Source organism: Mustela nivalis (genome assembly GCF_964662115.1).
Source record: "Mustela nivalis genome assembly, chromosome: 8".
NCBI classification, from domain to species: Eukaryota; Metazoa; Chordata; class Mammalia; order Carnivora; family Mustelidae; genus Mustela; species Mustela nivalis.
Genome location: NC_139027.1, coordinates 23,525,654 through 23,546,067, shown reverse-complemented (window position 1 = coordinate 23,546,067; position 20,414 = coordinate 23,525,654). Strand labels below are relative to the sequence as shown.

Here is a 20,414-nt window from a genome sequence, read left to right as displayed (position 1 = left end):
CAAGGGTGCCGGGGTGGGAAAAGGTGGACGACCAGCATAGCCTCTGAGGAATGAATTTTTAAATCAAGGAGAGTACAGGACAAACTTCTGAAACACCCACGGATGAGAGAGGAACCAAACGTCCTTGTGTTTTCCTCTGATTATAATCCTCAGAACCCTTCCTTACCCAGCCGTGGAATATGTTCTGCTGGAGGCGGGCTTGTGGCTGACATTGTCTCCTCTGCTAGGTTCAGGAGGGACTGCTTGCTATCAAGGAGGAAGCCCAGAGACTCAGCGTCTGCACAGCCACACCCCTCCTCACAGGAAGAGGGATCCTCACCATAATGTCCCCCGCTTTGGGTCTTGCGAGAGTGCCTCATAGCCAAAGACGGCCACGTTTAGGCAGACAAGAAGGAGGCCAGAGGCCCACGAAAACTGTCCATCCAGGAGGGAAACACTGTGCCAGACAGTGACAAAGAGAGGTCATCAGAGCCCAGGCTGGATGGAGAGGTCACAGAGAGATGGCACGAGAGCCGGACAGCTGTCAGCAATGGCCGCTAGGTGACAGACACTCTCTTGAACACTTTACATGCTCTCTTTTCATCCCATAGCAGACCTCTGAGAAGTGCCAGTGGGCCCATTCTATAGATGACGAGAAGGAAGCGCAGGAAATGTAATCTAGTAGCCTGAAGTAAGCGCCTGGTGGCACCGAGGTCCGAACCCTGCAGTCTGACGCAGGCTGCTGGCCTGACCCTGGCTGTGTTCAGCATGGCAGCAGCAGAAACAGCACGGAGCCGAGAGTTCTGTGAGCCCGCAAGGAAGGCTGAAACAGGAGAGCGAGTTACTGTCTCACGGAGCCAAAGACTGAATCTCCAGACCAAAGGAGAGTGAGTAAAGCAATGGAGTTTTGTTAGATGAGGAGACAGAAAAAGCTCTCAGGAGTGAGAGGGGATCCCCATAGGGTTACCACTGGGGGCTTTTCAGGGTTTGGTCTTTTATTGGAAGCTCACAGCAGAACTTAATCCTTTTAACATCTCTATTGAGATCACCACTGAGCAAGGATTAGTGATAACACCTTTAATGGCTTCCTTCCTTTCTGGGATACATTCTACAGGGAGGAAGGGGGTGGGGGCAGAACAGCATGGAAAATAGATTGAGGAAGTGGGTACTAGAAAACAGAAAGGGTTCGCACAAGGAATTTTGATTTCACTCTCACTAATTGAGACCCAGCTGCATGAATGTGGAATGACAGGGAAAGGATCCGATTCCAGAATACCTGTGTATCAGTCCATTCAACAAGCAAGGTAGATGGACTAGTCCCAGGGTCAGCAAACCACAGTGGCCAATCATGCTTCTGCCTGTTTATGTAAATAAAGTTTTATTCAGACACAGCCATTTGTGTTTACATAAGATCTATGGCCACTTCATGCTACAACGATAGGGTTGGGTATTGCATAGAGTTCACAGGGGCCCCAAAGCCTAAAATATTTACTCTCTTGCTCTTTACATAAGAAGCTGACCCCTGGACCTGTCCTTTGCTACTTAAGCATGGTCCTTGCTTAGCAACATCAGTATCTCCTAGGACTTGCTAGGAATGTAGAATCTCGCCCCCCACCAAGACCTACTGAGTCTGAATCTGCATTTTGACAAGATTCCAAGCACTGGATTTGGTGACCCCAATTTTCTCTCACCACTGCAGTGTACTGATTCTAACAATTCACTAAGAGAAACAGGTCGAGCAATGCTAGATGCGGAAGGAGACACACAAGGAGGGCAGGACACCGACCTTAAGGAGCATACAATTTAGTCCGGGAGTTTTGAAACTTTACCATGCAGAGGATTTCCTTGGGGGACCATGTTAAAAATACAGGCCTGGAGCTTTCCCCTTCCAAGGCAGATCCAGTAAATCTTCCCTGGGGCTGGAACTCTGCATTTCTAACAAGGACTATGGGGAATCTGATGGTCCTGCGCCTCAGGAAACACTAGAGTAACCCCTGCGCTCTCATCATACCCTTTTTCTCCCCCTGCCATCAGGCTCCCTTTGTGGCAGGCCAGGTGGACTCCGGCATGGACAGCCCAGGCACCTTCTTACCAGTCCTGATTGGTTTCAGCCCCGTAAACATGGCCAGGTGAGCCCACTGTAATGAAAGGCATTGACGGGCCAGGCCCCTGGGGGAGGCTGAGAGGAAACCTGTCAAAATCTTCAGTTTAGCCACAAAGAGGAGGGCATGGTGGCTATGGTCATATTCACCGTATCTCAGAACATTCAAGTAAATACGGACTGTCCCTGAGCTTATGAGGTTTTTGTTTTTGGTGAGTTTTTGTTTTGTTTTGTTTCTGTTTTTGTTTCGTATTTTTGGTCCACTGGTTGATGTAGTCTCTTGTTTCGGGAAGGATTGAAGGCAGCTTACAGAGGCCACATAAAATACCAGAAAGCAGACATTCAAAACAGGAATGAAGAGACAAGGAAAACAAGACCCAGGAGATAGAATAGGGTCGGGACGATGCGGACCCCAAAGCATCTGTTCAAAGGAGCCGTGGGTGCTGAGTGGCCTCTGATTCCCCTTTGCCCAGCTCCCTTATTGTAGCAACCATTCTCCTTTGTCATCCTAGGCTCTCCTTGGGTCCCCCTGTGGCTACTCAAACCCCCACCCTGTCCCCCTTTCCTGAGGACTCTGTGCCACCCAATCACCTCCGCCTTATTCTCTATGTAGATGGCCGCTTTGATCCCAGAGGTCAGCATGTGAAACCAATAGTGCTCAGGTGTGGTTCCCTGGATGTCCAGCCTCAGGAGTGTTAAAACAAGAAGAAAGTAGATTCGTAGGCCCTTGTGCGAGAGCTCAGATGTTGTCACTTTGGGGTGAGGCCCTGAAATACCTTATTTTTTAAGACCATCCCTGGAGATGCTGGTGCCCGGCCAGGCTCTGCTGACTTCACCATTGGTGTGGGCCTCTTGATGAAGCTGAAGGCTTCCTGTCGCTGGAATGTTCCAGGGAAGGCTTGTGGATTCCTCAAGAGCCGCTCTGCACATGCAGTGGTGGTCCTGGGGGGAGGGGCGGCCGGGTGCTTTCTGAGGTCCTTTTCTCAACTCCCAGATTCCAGGCGTGTAGCGTAATTCATGTGAAGATATAAATGATTCTGAGATACTTTTAACCCTGCTCCTTTTAATGGAGGACTCTCTTTCACCAAAAATGTATGTGCTGCAGTGGATGCTAATTTCAGGCCCTGTGACCAAGTGAAATGACGGATTCAAACCATGTGGGCGTGGAGCTCTTCCAATTGTTCCTTAAATCAGCGGCTCCCAAACTTGGCTGATCTTTAGAGTCCTCTGGGAAGCATGTTAAAAATACAAATTTGGGGGCTCTACTCCCAAACTCCTGAAACTGACTCTCAGCGTGGGCGCGGTATCCAGAAATGGGTAGTTTAAAAAAACAAAAAACAAACAAACGAAAAAACACCAACCCAAACTCCCCAGGTGATGCTGATGACTAGCAAGTTTGGGGATCTCCGTGTTAAACTGCACAATGAACCCTGGCTCCAGGCTCTGCCTAGGTCTCTAGGGACTTTCCGAAGTAGTTGGAGGACAAATGACAGGAAACACTTTTACAAAATGGGCGTGCAATATGTGAAATTTGCTTGCCCTCGAGGAAATACAAATGAAAAAATACAAAAGTAGTTAAAGAAGGGACATTTTGCAGGGATGGGATGATGAGGGGAGGTTCGGGAGGCCTTATACAGAGGTAACTGTCTGAGCTCCTGCCACAGTGGGTCATTGGCCGGGTATCCCCTAGCAGGGTTGACCAGTGGAGGTCAACTACAGAAGATCCCCATTCTTTGAGATTCCATGGTTGCACCTAAGCAGGTAACAAGCCTGATGTTCTCTCGTCCCCTTAACACATTGTTTTGTTCGTGGTTAATTTATTCGAGAAATGTTTGCCAACTGTTGGATGCTACGCTTCATGCCTTGTAGCTGTGCTCCTTCGGCAGGAGCGGTTGTCCCTCCCTCAGGTAGTGAGGGGTTCACTCTTTGGGGAGATGGCCAGAATATATTTCCAGGAATGGGAAGGGCTTCTGATGGACCTTAAGACTGAAAATAAAGTGGCAGTTTTGACATTCTGATGATAGGCACTCCTCCAGGGGCCTACAGAGAGTTGTGGGTATTGTGGCCATGGCAGTGAGACACGGGCAAGGACGGGGGCACAAGAAAGTTCTGGTATCAGGCTGGAGCTTTAAACTTGAGTGCTGGCTTTACTCTGGGATTAAATTGCTGAATATTTTACTAACCCTTTTCCTTGGGGTTTAGGGACACGGTGCCCCTCTGAGCTCCAAAGCACATCTCTAGGAGAATGTTGACCTTAGACCCCAATCCCAATGTGGTCTTTGATCCTGACTCTCATCTGAGGCCCTTCCTTTAGATTCTCACCATCTCCCCACCTCACTCTCTCTGTGGACCCCAGAAATGACCCATAGAAGACTGGAGTTCCGCATTCCGACAAATAGCAGAGCGCATGCAGAAGCTGCCGGGAAACAGGAAGCTTTCGGGCTCAGTCCTGCTGTTGAGGTAGGATCCTCCGCACCCTCACCTAGGGAATGCTTGCCGCCTCCTGGATGCCTCCGATCTTGTTATGTCTTGTCTGAATTCCTGGCGTAGTGTGTCAACTAAAATGTAAAGCAAATCCTATTTTCCCATTTCCTCCTTCACCTTAAGATGTTGTATTTCCCTCCTGACCCTGTCTGCTGAATCCGTCATCATTAAACAGCTAACCCATCTAGGGCAGGTTTCCTGTTTGAAGAACCTCTTTTGCATCTGTGAGTAGAGAGGATTGAATGGAAGGGTGAATTGCTTTCTGTTTCTCTTACATTTTCGTTTCAAAGGTGGGCTTTAAAACAATGGGATGCAGTTTCATTCTTCTGCCTTCCTAATCCTCTCCAAAAACTGGGTGGACCTTCCAAGCCTCTGTGCTCCTCTTTCTCTGGAGTGTGGTCTACCCTCACTTTGACTGGACAAGGCCCTGAGCCGAGTGCCTGCCCCTGGGCCTCTCTGCCAGGGATGGACCCATGTGTGACATTTTCCTTGCTCTTCCTTCTGTGAGAACGGAAGGCAGCCTCCCCGTGTGAGGTCCGTATCTTTCAGCTCTCAGGCGCTTATCTCTCCTCCCATCTGCAGTTGTTTACTTTTAATCTCCTTTCTCAGTCACCAATTTGATCATTCTCTTTGCAATAGTCTCTTTATGCTTGGTGTGATGTGTTACATCCCTGTCCATTACAATGGCTGCTTCAATGGTCTGTCCAAAGGACCTGAAATGTGATGTTTGCATTGACGAACTGCTATTGAAAAAGTGGAGGGTTGGGTTGGAAGAAACTTCTTGAAAAAACAAAACAAACCAAACAAAACCCTCTCCAAAAAACACTTATTTCCTGCTAACGGGACACTCAGTCATCGTGGCCTTCTCCTTAGAGTCCTGAATGTGCCATGGAAATGACCAGAGGTGGCCCTTACCCTTTCTGCTTGTCTCAGTGAAGCCCACAATCCAGCCTTCCTCACAGCGCACTGGACACCCCCAGTCCTGCTGAATGCAGGCCCAGTGGCCTCTAACCAGAGCGCATGCCCAGGAATCACTAACCAGGCTCTGTGCCAGGGGCCTCTAGCCAGAGCGCATGCCCAGCAGCCACTAATTCGTGAACAGGATCCTCCTTCCCCTCCCAACCTCTCCCCGGTGTCATCACCTCCTTAGCCTGAGGGCCTCAGTGGCTCCTCACGGATGAAAGGTGGAAGCACCACCAAGATCCTGCTGAAAGCCTTGCTACTGGCCGCCCATAAGACTGTGGACCGAGGCATCCCAGCCTCTCAGAGGTAGGAGAGCACAGTCAGAGTCAGGCAGGGAGAGGGTGGGTATGGGCTGGGGAATGGCAAGTGTGGACGCAGAGACAGACTGGTTAATGGCAGCAAGACGGAGGCCCAGTACCACCACCCCCACCGCACCCTGGGCCGTGGGAAAAGAGCTGGCCTGGGTTTCTTAGCACACAAAGTCTCACTTGTTTCCAGCAGACCCTGGGCTCCTCAGGTCCCACTGATCTCTGTGCCCACCTGGGACACAAAAGCTCACCTCATTTCAGAGAGTCTTTGGCTGGGGGAGGGCCCAGGTTGTGCAGGAAGAACTCCTTCTGCGGGGGCCTGTGTCTCTGGCCTGGCTCCCAGAATCCCCGCTGACCTCCGCGTCCGCTCCGAGCCCGTCCTCCTCGCCCCGCTCTCTTCATGTCCTTCGGCCTCGGTTGGGTCTTATGTTCTGCTCACGGAAGTCCTTTCTGTTAGTTGTCAGGGAATTGTGCCTTCCCCTGGGCAGGGCTGGGTACCCATGCTGTCTAGAGGGGGCCCTGGGCCCACCCCTCGAGCTGTTGGCCTTTCTCCCAGGTGCCTCCGGCTTTCTCACTGGTGATCCCAGTGACATGTTTAACCAGAGGACTGAGCTCCTCCGCCAGGGGTGGGGGATGACGGGACATGGGGCAGGTTGTGAAGGTGACAGGTGTGCAGGGAGTGGGAGGTGAGGGGCGCTGGGGACAGGTGGGGGAGGAGAGCAGGCAGACAGTCCAGGGAAGGGAATATGGGTTAGAGGTCGGGAGGCTTTGGGGTAGCACAGGGAGGGCGGAAGGTTCTGGATTCTCCCTCTAAAGCTGGCTCTAGTCCAGGGCTCTGCCCTCAACTTGCTGCATCATCTTGAGCAAAACACTTGACCTCGTTGAACCTCAGTTCTTCCATCTGTGTACAAACACGCTGTGTGAGAGGTCCTGTGAGGCTCTCTGTGGTCCCCAGGCCTGTGGGTGGGAGTTTTTCATGGGAGGGGGCCCCCCATCTTCTCATGCCCAGGGTCCCCAGTTCTCCTTCTCCCAAGAGGACCTCCTGACGTGCATCTTGCCATCCCTCACAGAAATCGGCACCGTGGTCTTCATTTTCACCCTGGATGGTGAGAGGGAAGGCAGGAGCGGTGGGGTGAGCAGAGGGAGGCAGGGGAGTGACTCAGGGGAGCTGCCATTTTTCTGGGTCTTAAAGCACCTGCTCCGAGGGAGGGAGAGGGGCGCGTGTCCTGACAGGACCGCAGGGAACGGGATCAGCTTTCATCTCTGGCGCCCTCCCCTCTCCTAGACAACCTCACGGAGGTGCAGGCGCTGGTGGAGCAGGTGAAGGAGAAGACGGCCCACATCCAGGCCCTGGCGCATAGCACCGTGGGGCAGACCCTGCCGGTGAGGGTCCAGCCTTGGGGACGGAACCTGGGGTGGCAGTTACAGCAAGGCCTTCCTGGGGATGCTGCTCTGGCTCATTCTCTCTCTGTTTCTCCAGACCCCTCTGAGGAAGCTCTTCCCTCCATCATCAGCATCACGTGGCCACTGCTTTTCTTCGAATACGAAGGGAACTTCATCCAGGTATGAGGAATGAGACGGTGTTCTCTGTGCTGAGGGACTCAGAGGGGGAAGGGTTCCAGAAATTAGAAAACTCAAAGTTGGGATGCCTGGGTGGCTCCGTGGGTTAAGCCTCTGCCTTCGGCTCAGGTCATGATCTCAGGGTCCTGGGATAGAGTTCTGTATCAGGCTCTCTGCTCAGCAGGGATCCTCCCCTCACCACTTGTGATCACTGTTTGGCAAATAAATAAATAAATAAATAATAAAATCTTAAAACACACACACACAGGGGCACCTGGGTGGCTCAGTGGGTTAAAACCTCTGCCTTTGCCTCAGGTCATGATCTCAGGGTCCTGGGATTGAGCCCCGCATGGGGCTCTCTGCTCAGCAGGGAGCCTGCTTCCTCCTCTCTCTCTCTCTGCCTGCCTCTCTGCCTACTTGTAATCTCTGTCTGTCAAATAAAGTAAATAAAATCTTTAAAACACACACACACACAAAGCCCCTCAAGGCTAGAGGGTGGAAAGCTTTGCTGGACTCCCAGAAAGCCAGCTGGGCAAGTTCTTGTGTTACCAGGTCACTGGTCAGTGTTTCCAAGGTAATGGCTCAGTTCTCTCCGGGAATATGTGAAAAAGACAGGCCAGGCCACCAGTCACCTGACACCTTGTTTCAGGTTCATTGTTGATGTTATAGTCATCCTGACTATACAAAAGTCTTTAAGGTATATCCTTGCAAGTTCACTATGTTGAATTCACTGCAGACAAAATTATTGATATTATCTGTAATTTAATGAAATTATAATTTCACTACTTTTCATTAATTATAATTTATTATAATATTTTCACCAATTAATATTTATTATAATATTTTTAATTATAATTTTACTAATTATAATTTCACTACTGAAGCACTGATAATGCTTTAGCAAGACATTGTCAGTACAAGCACTGAAAATAATCATAGAAATAATTATCAGTTTGATACACTTTGCAGTTTAGTCTGGAGAGGGCATTGGGACATCTGAGTGTTAGTTCAGCTGTGCTTTGGGGCCCAAGAAAGAAGGCAGTTTTGCATTTGTGGTTCCTCCGCTTTCCCACTTGACACCTGCCCACCATCCACAGGGTACAACCAGGGCTCTGAAGGGTTGCGCTGGAGAGATGTGGTCTCATCCATTATTCAGATCACCTCTTCCAGGAAGCTTCCTGACTTGACCAAACAGCTGCCATGTTTTCTTACCTGCACTCAGAACTCAAAGGAAGCCCTTCCCCCTGAGCCAGGGGGTCCATGCTCCTTCCAGTGGGTACCTTTGTCTTCCCTTCCAAATGGTGTTCATTGGTCACAGCTCTACTTTTTTGGCATACTTTCCACATTCGTTGTCTCCTTTGACATCTTGCATCTTCTGAGAAGTCTTCTCCAATGAAACCCACATTGTCTAGAACCCTCCTTGATGTGAGATACCTCTTCTAGCTTCCACTATGCCGTCATCATACCTAATACGCACGTAGGACTCTGTGCTTTACAAACTATTTCATTTATAATATCATTATAAGATGGGCAGGTGTCAAGGAGATAAGATGACATTTGACGCAAATTACTGTGTCCCCTAAGAACAAGGACATTTGTTGTCTACATAACCACAATATAATTTTCATACTCAGGAAAAAGGACCGTGAGTATGATTATTGAATATGCAGACTGTATTCAAATTTCCCCAATTATCTCTGCATTATTTTTATTTCCAGGTCCAGGATCCAATCAGAGATAATTCGTTGCACCTAGTTATTAGGTCGCCTTAGTTTTCTTTAATCTAGATGAATTCTTTAGCTGTTTTCTGTGTCTTTTATGACATTAATAGTACAGGAGTCTGACCAATTATTTTCCAGAATGTGCTTCACCTTGGATTGGCCCGATTGTTTCTTCATTATATTCAGGTGAAGCGTTTTGGCAGGAGTGCCGCAGAGATGAGGCTCACAGACGAGGGTATCACATCGGGAGATGCCTGATGTCAGTTCCTTCCTTTACTGGTAATGTTATGTTTTCTCACTTACTCAAAGTAGTGCCAGATTTCTTTTCTTTTTCTTTTTTAAGCTTTTATTTATTTGAGAGAGGCAGAGAGAGATTAGGAGTGGCAGGGGGGCAGCGGGAGAGGGACAAGCACACTCCCCACTGAGCAGGGAGTCCATCGCAGGAGCCCAAGATCATGACCCGAGCTGAAGGCAGAAGATTAACCAACTGAGCCACCCAGGTGCCCTGGGTGTGTCAGATTTCTTCGCATCCTGTTCTTAGTGATCTTTCACTCAATAGTTTTAGCATCCACAGATCATTCTTGGTTGAATCAATGTATTACTCTGGTGGTTTTTAAATGGTGATTTTTCTATCTTTCTGTCTACATTTACTAGTTGGGATTCTTCTGTAAAGAAAATCTCTCCCTTCTCTCCCCACCCCATCTACATTTACTTAGACTCAGTGTGGAGTCATGAATATTTTGTTGTTAAATGTGTTTTAACCCATTCCTGTCATTACTGATTTTAATACTCAAAATGAGAACTTATTCAAGCTGGCCCCTTTGTCATTGTGACATAGTCACATTAGTGTTGGAACACTCTTTGCTGTGTTTCTTTTTAGAAAAAGAAAAAAAAAAGCACCTTTTCTCTAATGCAGAAGAGTAGCGTATGATAGTCTTTTGTGCCTTGCATTTTTTCTTAGCAAGATATCTTAGAAACCACTCCACTTCAGTTTCTAACTCTGTTAATTATTACTTACCTATGTGTGTGTATGTAGATGTGTGTCTGTACAGTAGTGTCCCCAGCCGTCTATGTAGGGGAACAGAAATGTTGTCCCAGGTTCACCTTGTACTTTCCTAGTTCCAGTCCTGGCTGGAATCCGTAATTTTCAAGGAGCGCTGGTGGCTGTCCTTGGGGATCGGTACAGCAGTCCTGCCTTCTCACGGTTGTGCTTCCACAGCTTCATTTACCCTAATCTACTGGTAGTCCAGAAGTAGATGACCACCTTACGGATCGCCAAAGGGTCGGTAGTAGACTAACACTATGTCACGATGCCTACGTCATTCCCGTCCCTCCATGTCATGGAGCAGCCATTTTGTCATCTCATATCGTCACCAGAAGGCGAAGGATGAATACAGTACAATAAGGTATTTTGTGAGAGAGACCCCAGTCACATAACTTTTATCATAGTCTGCTGTTATAATTGTTCTATTTTATTATTGGTGGTGTTCATCTCTTACTGTGCCTAATGCATGAACTAATCTTTATCGTTGGAATGTACGATAGGAAAAAATGGTATGTGTGTGGCTCCGTACTGTTCGCAGTAGCAGACATCTACAGTGGGTCTGGAACTTATCCCCTGAGGTAAGTGGAGGCTGCCGTATTTAGAAACCTAGGTGCTAGGTACGCTCACTGCTACTGCTGACTTTGCCTCTAAGCAAAATTCTTGGGTAGAACAAGGAAATACAGGGACACCTGGGTGGCACAGTCGGTTAAATGTTGGACTCTTGATGTTGGTTCAGGTTATGACCTCAGTTTCATGAGATTGAGCCCCACATCTGGTTCCAAGCTCAGCGTGGAGACTGCTTGAGATCCTCTCTCTCCCTCTGTCCTTCTCCCTGCTTGCATGTGCGCGTGGGCTCTCTCTTTCTCCTCTGTCTCAGAAAAGAAGGAAAGAAAGAAAGAAAATGAACGAACAAATAAGGAAATACAGTTGATCTTGAACAACATGGGGGTTAGAAGCATTGGCAACCCACACGGTTGAAAATCCCTGTATAACGTTTGACTCCCCCAGACTTAACTAATAGCGTACTCTAGACCAGAAGCCTTTCCAATAACATAAACACCCAATTAACGCATATTTTTTAAGTTATATGTAGTATATGCTGTATCCTTACAGTAAAATGAGCTAGAGAAAAGAAAACGTTAAGAAAATAATACAGAGGGGTGCCTGGGTGGCTCATTTTTCAAGCGTCTGTCTTCTGCTCAGATCATGATCCCGGGGTCCTGGGATCAAGCCCTGCATTGGCTCCCTGCTCTGTGGGAAGCCAGCTTCTCCCTCTCCCTCTCCCACTCCCCCTGCTGTGTTTCCTCTCTGTCAAATAAATAAATAAAACCTTAAAAAAAGAAAAGAAACCTATACAAAAAATTCATTTATAGTACACAACCCTGTATTTTTGAAAAAAATCTGCATATAAGTGGACCTGTGTAGTTGAAACCTTTTTTGTCCAAGGAGCAACTGTATATGTTTTTTTCACATAAGTAGATATATATATGTGTATATATACATACGCACATATTTATGAATTTATATATGTTCTCCTTCCTGTTTCCCCTTAATGAGAACGTTGATTCTCAACATTATCAGTTTATTTGTCCATTTCCTTAGTCCTACAATAAATACCCATTTTGAAATTGCTACCCTGATACCACTACCATCAACAAACTTACCAAGAAACAGTAAAGATTTCTTTGCAGTTCTTTTTGTCTTCTGACCATATTCCACAAAAGACACATAAAGTGTTCAAAAGTTGCTAGGATTAGGGTGCCTGGGTGGCTTAGTGGGTTAAAGCCTCTGCCTTTGGCTCAGGTCATGATCTCAGGGTCCTGGGATTGAGCCCCGCAGGGGGCTCTCTGCTCAGCAGGGAGCCTGCTTCCCCCTCTCTCTCTGCCTGCCTCTCTGCCTGCTAGTGATCTCTCTGTCAAATAAATAAATAGAATCTTTTAAAAAAAGTCACTAGGATTAAATTTTTTCCTCTCTCTGTAGTTATGTTATCAATATGATATATAGTGAGTTTCATTTCCTTTTTTTTTTTTTTCCATTTTAGAGGGTTTGGGTTTTTTTTAGGATTTTATTCATTTATTTGTCAGAGAGAGAGACAGGGAGAGCACAACAGGGGGAGCGGCAGGCAGAGGGAGAAGCAGGCTCCTTGCTGAGCAGGGAGCCCAATTGCAGGACTCCATCCGGGGGCCTTGGGATCATGACCTGAGCCAAAGGCAGACACTTAACCAACTGAGCCACCCGGGTGTCCCTGAGTTTTTTGTTTTCGATATCACTTTGTCTTTCGAATATGTAAAACACAACGTGGTTTAAAGTCAAACTGAATAATAAGGAGATGTCCCCTCCCCTTCACTCTTCCTTCCACCTGTTTCCACTCATCCCAGCAGGTAAACAATTTCATTAGTTACTGACTTGCCTTCCTATGTTTCTTTTTGCAAAAAAAGCATATTTGTTTGTACTTTGCAATTTTTTCTTTTACAAGAGGCACTGTCCTATGTATATTCTTTTGTGCTTTAATGAGATATTCTGAAAATAACCACTTGGGTTTATAAAACCCTTCCTCATTATTTTTTACATTTGTGTGTAGATTGTACATGTGCAAGAATGATTGGGGCAGTCTCTGATGTAGGGCATTTGGTTGTCTCCGGCGTTTTGCTGTTACCAATAATGATGCAATGAATATGCGTGTGTTTCTGTCATGTAGAAGTGTATCTTTGGGTAAATTCCTAGAAGAACGAGAGCTGGATGAAAGGACAAATACATACGTAATTCCATGAGATACGGCAGCATTTCCCCTCAGAAGGATTGTCCCATTTTGTTTCTTGTACCAGCAATATAGGAGAATGCCCGTTTCCTATAGTTCCTTTTTTTAAAAAAAAGATTTATTTATTTATTGGAGGGAGGGGAGGGCGGAGGGAGAGAGTCTTATGTGGACTCCGCACTGAGTGTGGAGCCCAGCATGGGGCTCAATCCCATGACCCCGAGATCAGGACCTGAGCCAAAACCAAGAGTTGGATGCTTCACCAACTGAGCCACCGAGGCACCCTTTCCCCATAGCCTCTTTAAAAGCATTCAAAAGCTTTTGAATTTTTGCCAATCTGGTATATGAGAAATTCTATTTCTGTGTGGTTTTCATTTCTATTTTACTGATTATGTGTTTGGTTGAGCATTCTTTCACATTATTAAAGGTCTTAGTAAACCTTTTTCGTGGTGAACTGTGTGTTCATGTAAATACATGAAATACACTCATTTTCTAATAGTATTGGGGTCTGGATGCTCCCTTGATTTTTAGTACTTTATTTCTATTTAAAAATATATTTATTTGAGAGACAGAGAGTGAGAGAGCACAAGCAGGGGGAGCAACATGCAGAGGGAGAGAGAGAGAAGCAGGCTCCCCGCTAAGCAATGACCTCGATGCTGGCCTTGATCATGACCTGAGCTGAAGGCAGAGGCTTAACTGACCAAGCCCCTGATTTTTAGTACTTTATAAATCAGGGGCATTAGTTCTTTATTTCTGATATGCATTGTAAATATTTCATTTGGGATTTAACCATGCAAATGTCTTTGTTTTAATTCTACTGGAGTAGAACTTATTAATCCATTTTTTGTTGAATCTGGACCGTGAGGCACAAAAAGCTCTCTGCTACCCCCAGGTTATAAAGGGACTCCACCTGTGTTTTCTTCTAGTACATGTTTCTTCTGGTAAAAATGATTTCTTTTTTCCTTTCCTTTTTTTTTTTTTTTTAAACACTTAGACCTGCAATTCATTCGTTTATTCTTCTCTGTGGGTTAAGGTATGAACCCAATTTAATTTTTTTCTATGTGACTATCTGATTGTCTCTCTCCATATATATATATAATTTATTTGAGAGAGAGAGAGCGAGCGAGAGAGAAGGTGCTGGGGGAGGGGCAGAAGCGGGCTACCCGTTGAGCAGGGAGCCCCATGGGGAGCTCCATCCCTGGACCCCGAGATCATGACCTGAGCTGAAGGCAGATGTTAACCAACTGAGCCCCCAAACGCCCCACCTCAATACATTTTTAAAATTCATCTTTTCCTGAGTGAATTGAGGTGCAACCTCTATCAGATACTTAGTTCCCATGTGCACTGGTTTATTTCTGGACTTTCTGTTCTGTTCTACCAGTCTGTCTATTGATGTGATAATGCCATTCAGTTTAAATACAGAGGCTTATTATGGGCTTAATATTTGAAAGGTTAATGCTTCTCTCACTCTTCTTCTTAAGGATTTTTCTAGGTACAGTTGCTGCCTTTTTTCTATGTGGACTTTAAAATGAATGTGTCTGGATTCAGATTATGTACACTTGAAAATATTTTTGTGTTAATGATAGTTCATGGTACAAATGGTTATTTGATGGTCAGTGACATAAATGATATAACCCAGATTTGACTGATCTCTTTCCCACAGGGCAGTCTGTGTACTGCATACTAGCTAGCTTCATTCCGATTGGTCAGATTTCTGCGTGCACTCTTTTTTTTTTTTTTTTTTTTTTTTGACAAATGAGCCTTAATATATTTTTCTTGGTTTTTTTTTTTTCAGTTTTTATCTAAATTCCTGTGTAATTTAATTCCATACAGTAATGTATGGAATTAAATCCAATGTAATGTAATTCCATACAGTGTAATGTTAGTTTCAGGTGTATAATATCATGATTCAACACTTCCATACAACACCCGGTGCCCATCACAAGCGCACTCCTTAATCCCCATCGCCTGCTTCACCCACCCCCGCCCCCACCTACTACCCTCTGGTAACCATTGTTCTCTGTAGCTAACAGTCTGTTTCCTGGTTTGCCTCTCTCTCTCTCATTTTCCTCTTTGTTTGTTTTGTTTCTTAAATTCCACACACGAGTGAAATCCTACGGTGTGCATCTTCCTCAGACTGACTTAGTTCATTTATCCTCATAGTCTCTAGCTCCAGCCACATCCTTGCAAATGTTCCTCTTCAGTACTCATGTCCTTGTCAATCGCTTGTTAAGTATTTTCAATATACCCTCTGCAAGGGGTGTGTGTGACCTGCTCCTTCTAGGGTGCCAGAATAAGGAGGCAGAAGTAGTGGTAGCTTGTTCCCTAGCCTGGCAAGGACCCAGTAATGAATCCCCTCAGTTCGTTTTCTGGACTCTTGTTACAGTAATAGATGCAAAGTGTAGTAATAGAAGGTTATATAAGGGCAAGAGATGAGAGCCAAGGACAGGTGGGCTTTCACTCACAGTACTGTGTGTTTGCACAGTGTTTTAGTATCAGTGTGCTTTCATATACATTACCTTATTCCCCCAAGGAGATGATTGTGGCCAAGTAGGGAATGCTTTCATCACAGATCAGAAGACCTGGATTTAGGTCCTGATTCTACATGTCACTATCATATAAACTTATTCAAGTGGCTTCTTTTTTTTTTTTTTAAGATTTTATTTATTTGTTAGATAGAGAGAGACATAGCGAGAGAGGGAACACAAGCAGGGGAGTGGGAGAGGGAGAAGCAGACTCCCCACTGAGCAGGGAGCAGGGTGTAGGGCTTGATCCCAGGACCCTGGGATCATGACCTGAGCTGAAATGAAGGCAGACGCTTAACGAATGAGCCACCACGGGCCCCTTAAGTTACTTCTTTTTATTTTTTAAGATTTATTTATTTATTTGAGAGAGAAAGAGAGAGTACAAGTGGTGGGAGGGGTAGAGGGAGAAGGAGAGAAAGAATCTCCCATGGGATCCCAAAGCAGGGCTCGATCTCCTGACCCCGAGATCATGATCTGAGCCAAACTCAAGAGTTGGCTTAACTGACTGAGCCACCCAGGTGCCCCTCAAGTTACTTTACTTTTGACCTCTAGTTTCCACAGATGTAGAAATGGGGATAAAAAAGCCTAGGTCATTGGGTTGTTATAGGGGTTAAATTAAACTAATTTTCAACAAATGTGTATTGATCAATAACCATGTATCAGCCATTATCAAAAAGATTGGGGCTCTGGAGCAGAGTAAGACACCACCTCTGCTCCAGGAGCCTTTGGTTTAGTGGAATTAGTCCCAGGACCTTCACTCCTCCCCTGTCGGGCTCCTGGGGGGCAAAAGGAACGTTCTGATAAGTGCAAAACCCTTCTGTGCAAGAACTCAGAGAAGAGATGTGTGTCCTGGGGGGTCAAAACCACAAATGTGTGACAGCAGCAGTTTTGCCGGGGACAGTCCTGGTTTATAACTACCATCCTAACATCTAAACTCGGGGCTGGTCAAACAAATTCCATCTGTTTTGAGGTCCCTGGTTTTTGATCCCTGGATTCTTGTCTGACAATAGGGCCCTCTGCACCCTGCTGCTCTCCCATCCTCTCATTTCCCAGACCCCCGTGTGTGTGTGCCCTGTTCAGAAGTTCCAGCATGAGCTAAGCACCAAGTGGGTGCTGAATACCGTGAGTACGGGGACCCACGTGCTTCTTGGGAAGATCCTCCAAAACCACATGTTAGACCTGCGCATTCGCAACTCCAAGCTCTTCTGGAGGGCGCTGGCCATGCTGCAGGAAGGCGGCGATGGGACGTGGCTGGCTGGGGCCTGGCCTCCTGCCTGGGCTGCCGCAGAGCTATGGACGTGGGTGGGGCTAAGGGCTGACTTTCCTCCTGCTGTTGTCTTTTTTTTTTTTTTTTTTTTAAGATTTTATTTATTTATTTGACAGAGAGAGATCACAAGTAGGCAGAGAGAGAGAGAGGAGGAGGAAGCAGGCTTCCTGCTGAGCAGAGAGCCCGATGCGGGACTCGATCCCAGGACGCTGAGATCATGACCTGAGCCGAAGGCAGCGGCTTAACCCACTGAGCCACCCAGGCGCCCCCCTCCTGCTGTTGTCTTATTGGGCTCATCCTCTCCTCTAGGGAACGCATGTGCATGCTTGGGGCATGCCTGTGAGATTATAACTATCAGACAATTCTTTCAGTTACAAGTATGGGACAGACACCTAGTTCATTCTGGTTTAAGCTAAACAAGGCACGTGACTAGTTCACGTAACTGGGCTCCCAGGATAGCCAGATCCCAGTACTCTAAACAATGTACTCCAGAGAATGTCAGCCTTGAGCTTTCTTCTAGGTTGCTCTCCTTCTCAGGCAGCTTTTCTCCAACAGGTGGCAAACGGGGCCCCAGCAGTGCCGGTCCTGCATCCTACCAATGTAGCAACCGGATGGACGGAGAGTGTATCTGTGCCCGTGATTCCCATGCATGTCTGGGAGGAAGGTGGCTTGTCTTGGGTCACATGCCATCCCTGAGCTGGTCACCGTTCTCCAGGGGAAAGCCGCCCTCTGCCCAGGCCTGGCTCATGTGCTCTCCCTGTGGGATGGCCCTGGGGCAAAGAGTGGGAAGTGAGTGTCAGTCAAACAGCCTGGCCTGAGAACGGAGGGACGATAGTTTTCTGAGGAAGGTCAAGGCGCTGGTACTAGGAGGAGGAGGAATTGCTGCTGAGCACATAGTGCAACCGCTGGTCGTGAAAGGAGGGGTGCTAGGTTTAGGAAATAGAAATACAGGACACATTTGAATTTCAGATATACAAAGGTTTTGGGGGGTATAAGTGTATTTCATACAATATTTGAGGCGTACTTATAGTATTCTTTTCATTATTCACTTGAAATTCCTATTCCTGGGTATCCTGTATTTTTATTTGCTAAATCTGACAACCCTGTGGAAAGGGAATCAATCAAAGAGCTTTAGTGAGGACCCACCAGGTCCCTAAAACCTTCTCAAATCAATAGAAACAACCAACCAGAAAAAGAAAAGTGCATTATGCTCTTTAAGATCCTGGGGTTGGGGTGGGTAGGGGGAATCAGAGATCTGTCTGATCCAGGCCTCGCCATAGCAGAGTGGCCCATCTGAGGATTACGTGGAAGACTGAAAGCCAGACCAGAATTTGAGCTTGCCAAATCTAGCTAGACCCAAGTCATCCAAAATGGCAGCAACCACCCATATGTGGCTGCTGAGCCCTTGAAATGTGACTAGTGTGTCCGAGGAGCTGAACTTGAAGTTTTGCTTAAAAACTGAAGCAGAGTAGGGGCGCCTGGGTGGCTCAGTGGGTTAAGCCTCTGTCTTCGGCTCAGATCATGATCCCAGGGTCCTGGGATCGAGCCCCGCATCCGGCTCTCTGCTCAGCAGGAAGCCTGCTTCCCCCTCTCTGCCTGCCTCTCCGCCTGCTTATGATCTCTCTCTCTCTCTGTTAAATAAACAAATAAAATCTTAAAAAAAAAAAACCGAAGCAGGTAATTTTCTTCATTAAATGCAACTTTATTGTTTTGATAGAACTAGATTTTACTTTTACATAGAAATTCAGTACCTGAACTGAGATGAGCTGGGATTATAAACTAGACACTGGATTTCAAAGACATGATACAAAAATATTGTAGAATATCCTACCGATGATTTTTAATATTATTTACATGTTGAAATAATATTTTAGATATATTGGATGAGATAAAACATATTTAAAATTAATTTTCTGTTTCTTTTGCATTAATTTTTGCATTAATTTTTCAGTTTCTCTTTTAATGGAGTACTAGGAAATCCTAAATTACATTTGTGGCTCCCATTATATTACTCTTGGGCAGTGCTGAGCTAGCGGAGGGGAGGGGAGGGTGACAAAAAGGAACAGCTTTGCCAATGAGCCATCTTGGCAGGGTATAAAAGAAGGATACGGTTAAGGAGGAAACCAAAAGAGTGAGTTGAGTTTAAGATACCAGCCTATGGGGTTGGAGGCACACGGCTGAAAGTGTGACCAGTTTGCCATTCATCCTCCAGTTTAACCCAGCCAATCAAAGCCCACCACTAACCCTTTTTCTTCACACCTGGGGATTGCGAGTTTGGGATTACCTATGGGGACCACTTCTCTGCAGCCTCTGTGGGCAGCCTTCAGGATCTCAGGTGCCTGCCTGCAACTCTCCCACTTCTTTCTCCTCCTCCACCCCCACCCCTGCCTTTACCTTCTAGCGGACACTGACCTTACTGCTTCTTCCACAGCGGTTCTCTGGACAGCTCCATGCCCCAAGGCTCGATGCATGGAGACCCTCCTGCAGGTGATCCACTTCCCCCAGCCACTATCAGATGACATTCGGGCTGCTCCCATCTCCTTCCACATCCAGCTCGCACACGAGAAGGAGCAGGTATCCTGCCGGCAGCGAGTCAATCAGCAAACATTTACTGAGTCCTCAGGACTCATTGTCTCAGGAATCTTGCTTGGTACTGGGTTTACAAAGTTAGAGACGTTCTGCCAATGAGCTCCCTGTTCCTCGGGGCGCTGCGATCGTGACAAGGAGGCACAGAGGTGCAGAAAGGCTGCTGCAGGGGTGCAGAAAAGGGGTCTGTTGAGGAGGGGAGCCAGAAAAGAGGGGGAAGAGCCTTTGAACTGGGTCTTAAAGGATGAATGAGAGTTTTCTGGGCCTGGGGGAAGGCGTCTTTCTGTTCTTAACACACCTGACTACAATTTCTGGTCTTGATAACTCCCTTCAGTGCTTGCATCTAATCTAGTGGCTTCTGACACCCACACTGAATGCTCTGGCTCTTCCGGGGCTCTTCGCAGATGGCCTCACTCTCTCTGGCTTCAGTTCTCCCTGCCTCTTCCCCACAGGTGATCCCAGCAGCCCTGCAGAACCTCCTATGTCGGTGCTCCATCCCCGAGGCGCAGGCGCCGCTGGCTGCCGTTCCATCCGTTTGTGAGGCTGTCCGGAGCGCCCTCTCTGCGCCAGGTCGGAAGTGCAGCGTGGACCCCCTGGAAGCCCCAGAGCCTACCCCGCTGTGAACTGGTATTTCTAGGCGCGTGAAGCCCTTAGAGGCATGGTGGGCTCACAGCACGGGAGTAGGAATAGAGGCCCAGTTCCCAGGGCCACCCGCAGCAGAGGGTGGGGGAAAAGAGGCTCTGTACTTTGGTGGTGGTGGTGGTGGTCGTGGTGGTGGTGGTGGTGGTGGTGGTGGTGGTGGTGGTGGTGTGGGTGGTTCTTGCCCTTGACCACTGGCATATTCTGATTTCAGAAATAAAATGAAATGCCTTGTTTTGAAAAGTTAACCTTCCGATCTCGTAGATCAGAGTCAATAAATTAAAGGTGGGACACGACGGGTGGCATGGGTTGGTCCCAACAACCAGTTTATTTCTTTACATCCGCCCTGCCCCTCAAACCCATTTCCTTGTCCACTGATCCAGACCTTATCCCAGCACCTCTGTATCCCTCATCGCCAACATGTGGATTTGTGTGTGCGCGCACCTGCGCCTACCTTTGGCTCCTGCACGGACTCACACAC

General features: G+C 47.1%; 1 protein-coding gene and 1 long non-coding RNA gene across 3 annotated transcripts in view; both read left to right on the top strand.

The window, feature by feature from the left end:
- LOC309871789 (glucokinase regulatory protein-like) overlaps nt 1-20,042 on the top strand; it is a 61,674-nt gene extending 41,632 nt beyond the window's left edge. Inside the window, exons 2-6 of one of the 2 annotated variants that reach the window (XM_082745230.1) lie at nt 6,845-6,941; nt 7,121-7,218; nt 7,316-7,398; nt 19,140-19,195; nt 19,747-20,042. In XM_082745230.1, coding sequence (XP_082601356.1) covers nt 6,845-6,941; nt 7,121-7,218; nt 7,316-7,398; nt 19,140-19,195; nt 19,747-19,835 — 423 coding nt within the window. In that variant the 3' untranslated portion in view covers nt 19,836-20,042. Of the gene's footprint in view, nt 1-6,844; nt 6,942-7,120; nt 7,219-7,315; nt 7,399-16,494; nt 16,575-19,139; nt 19,196-19,746 lie in introns of those variants that run through there. The other variant, XM_082745231.1, reaches the window with a different exon arrangement.
- On the top strand, nt 595-2,747 carry LOC309871824. Its single transcript, XR_014315504.1, has 3 exons — nt 595-866; nt 2,014-2,108; nt 2,694-2,747. It is a non-coding gene; the product is annotated as an uncharacterized lncRNA (long non-coding RNA).
- Nucleotides 20,043-20,414: the final 372 nt, after the last annotated feature.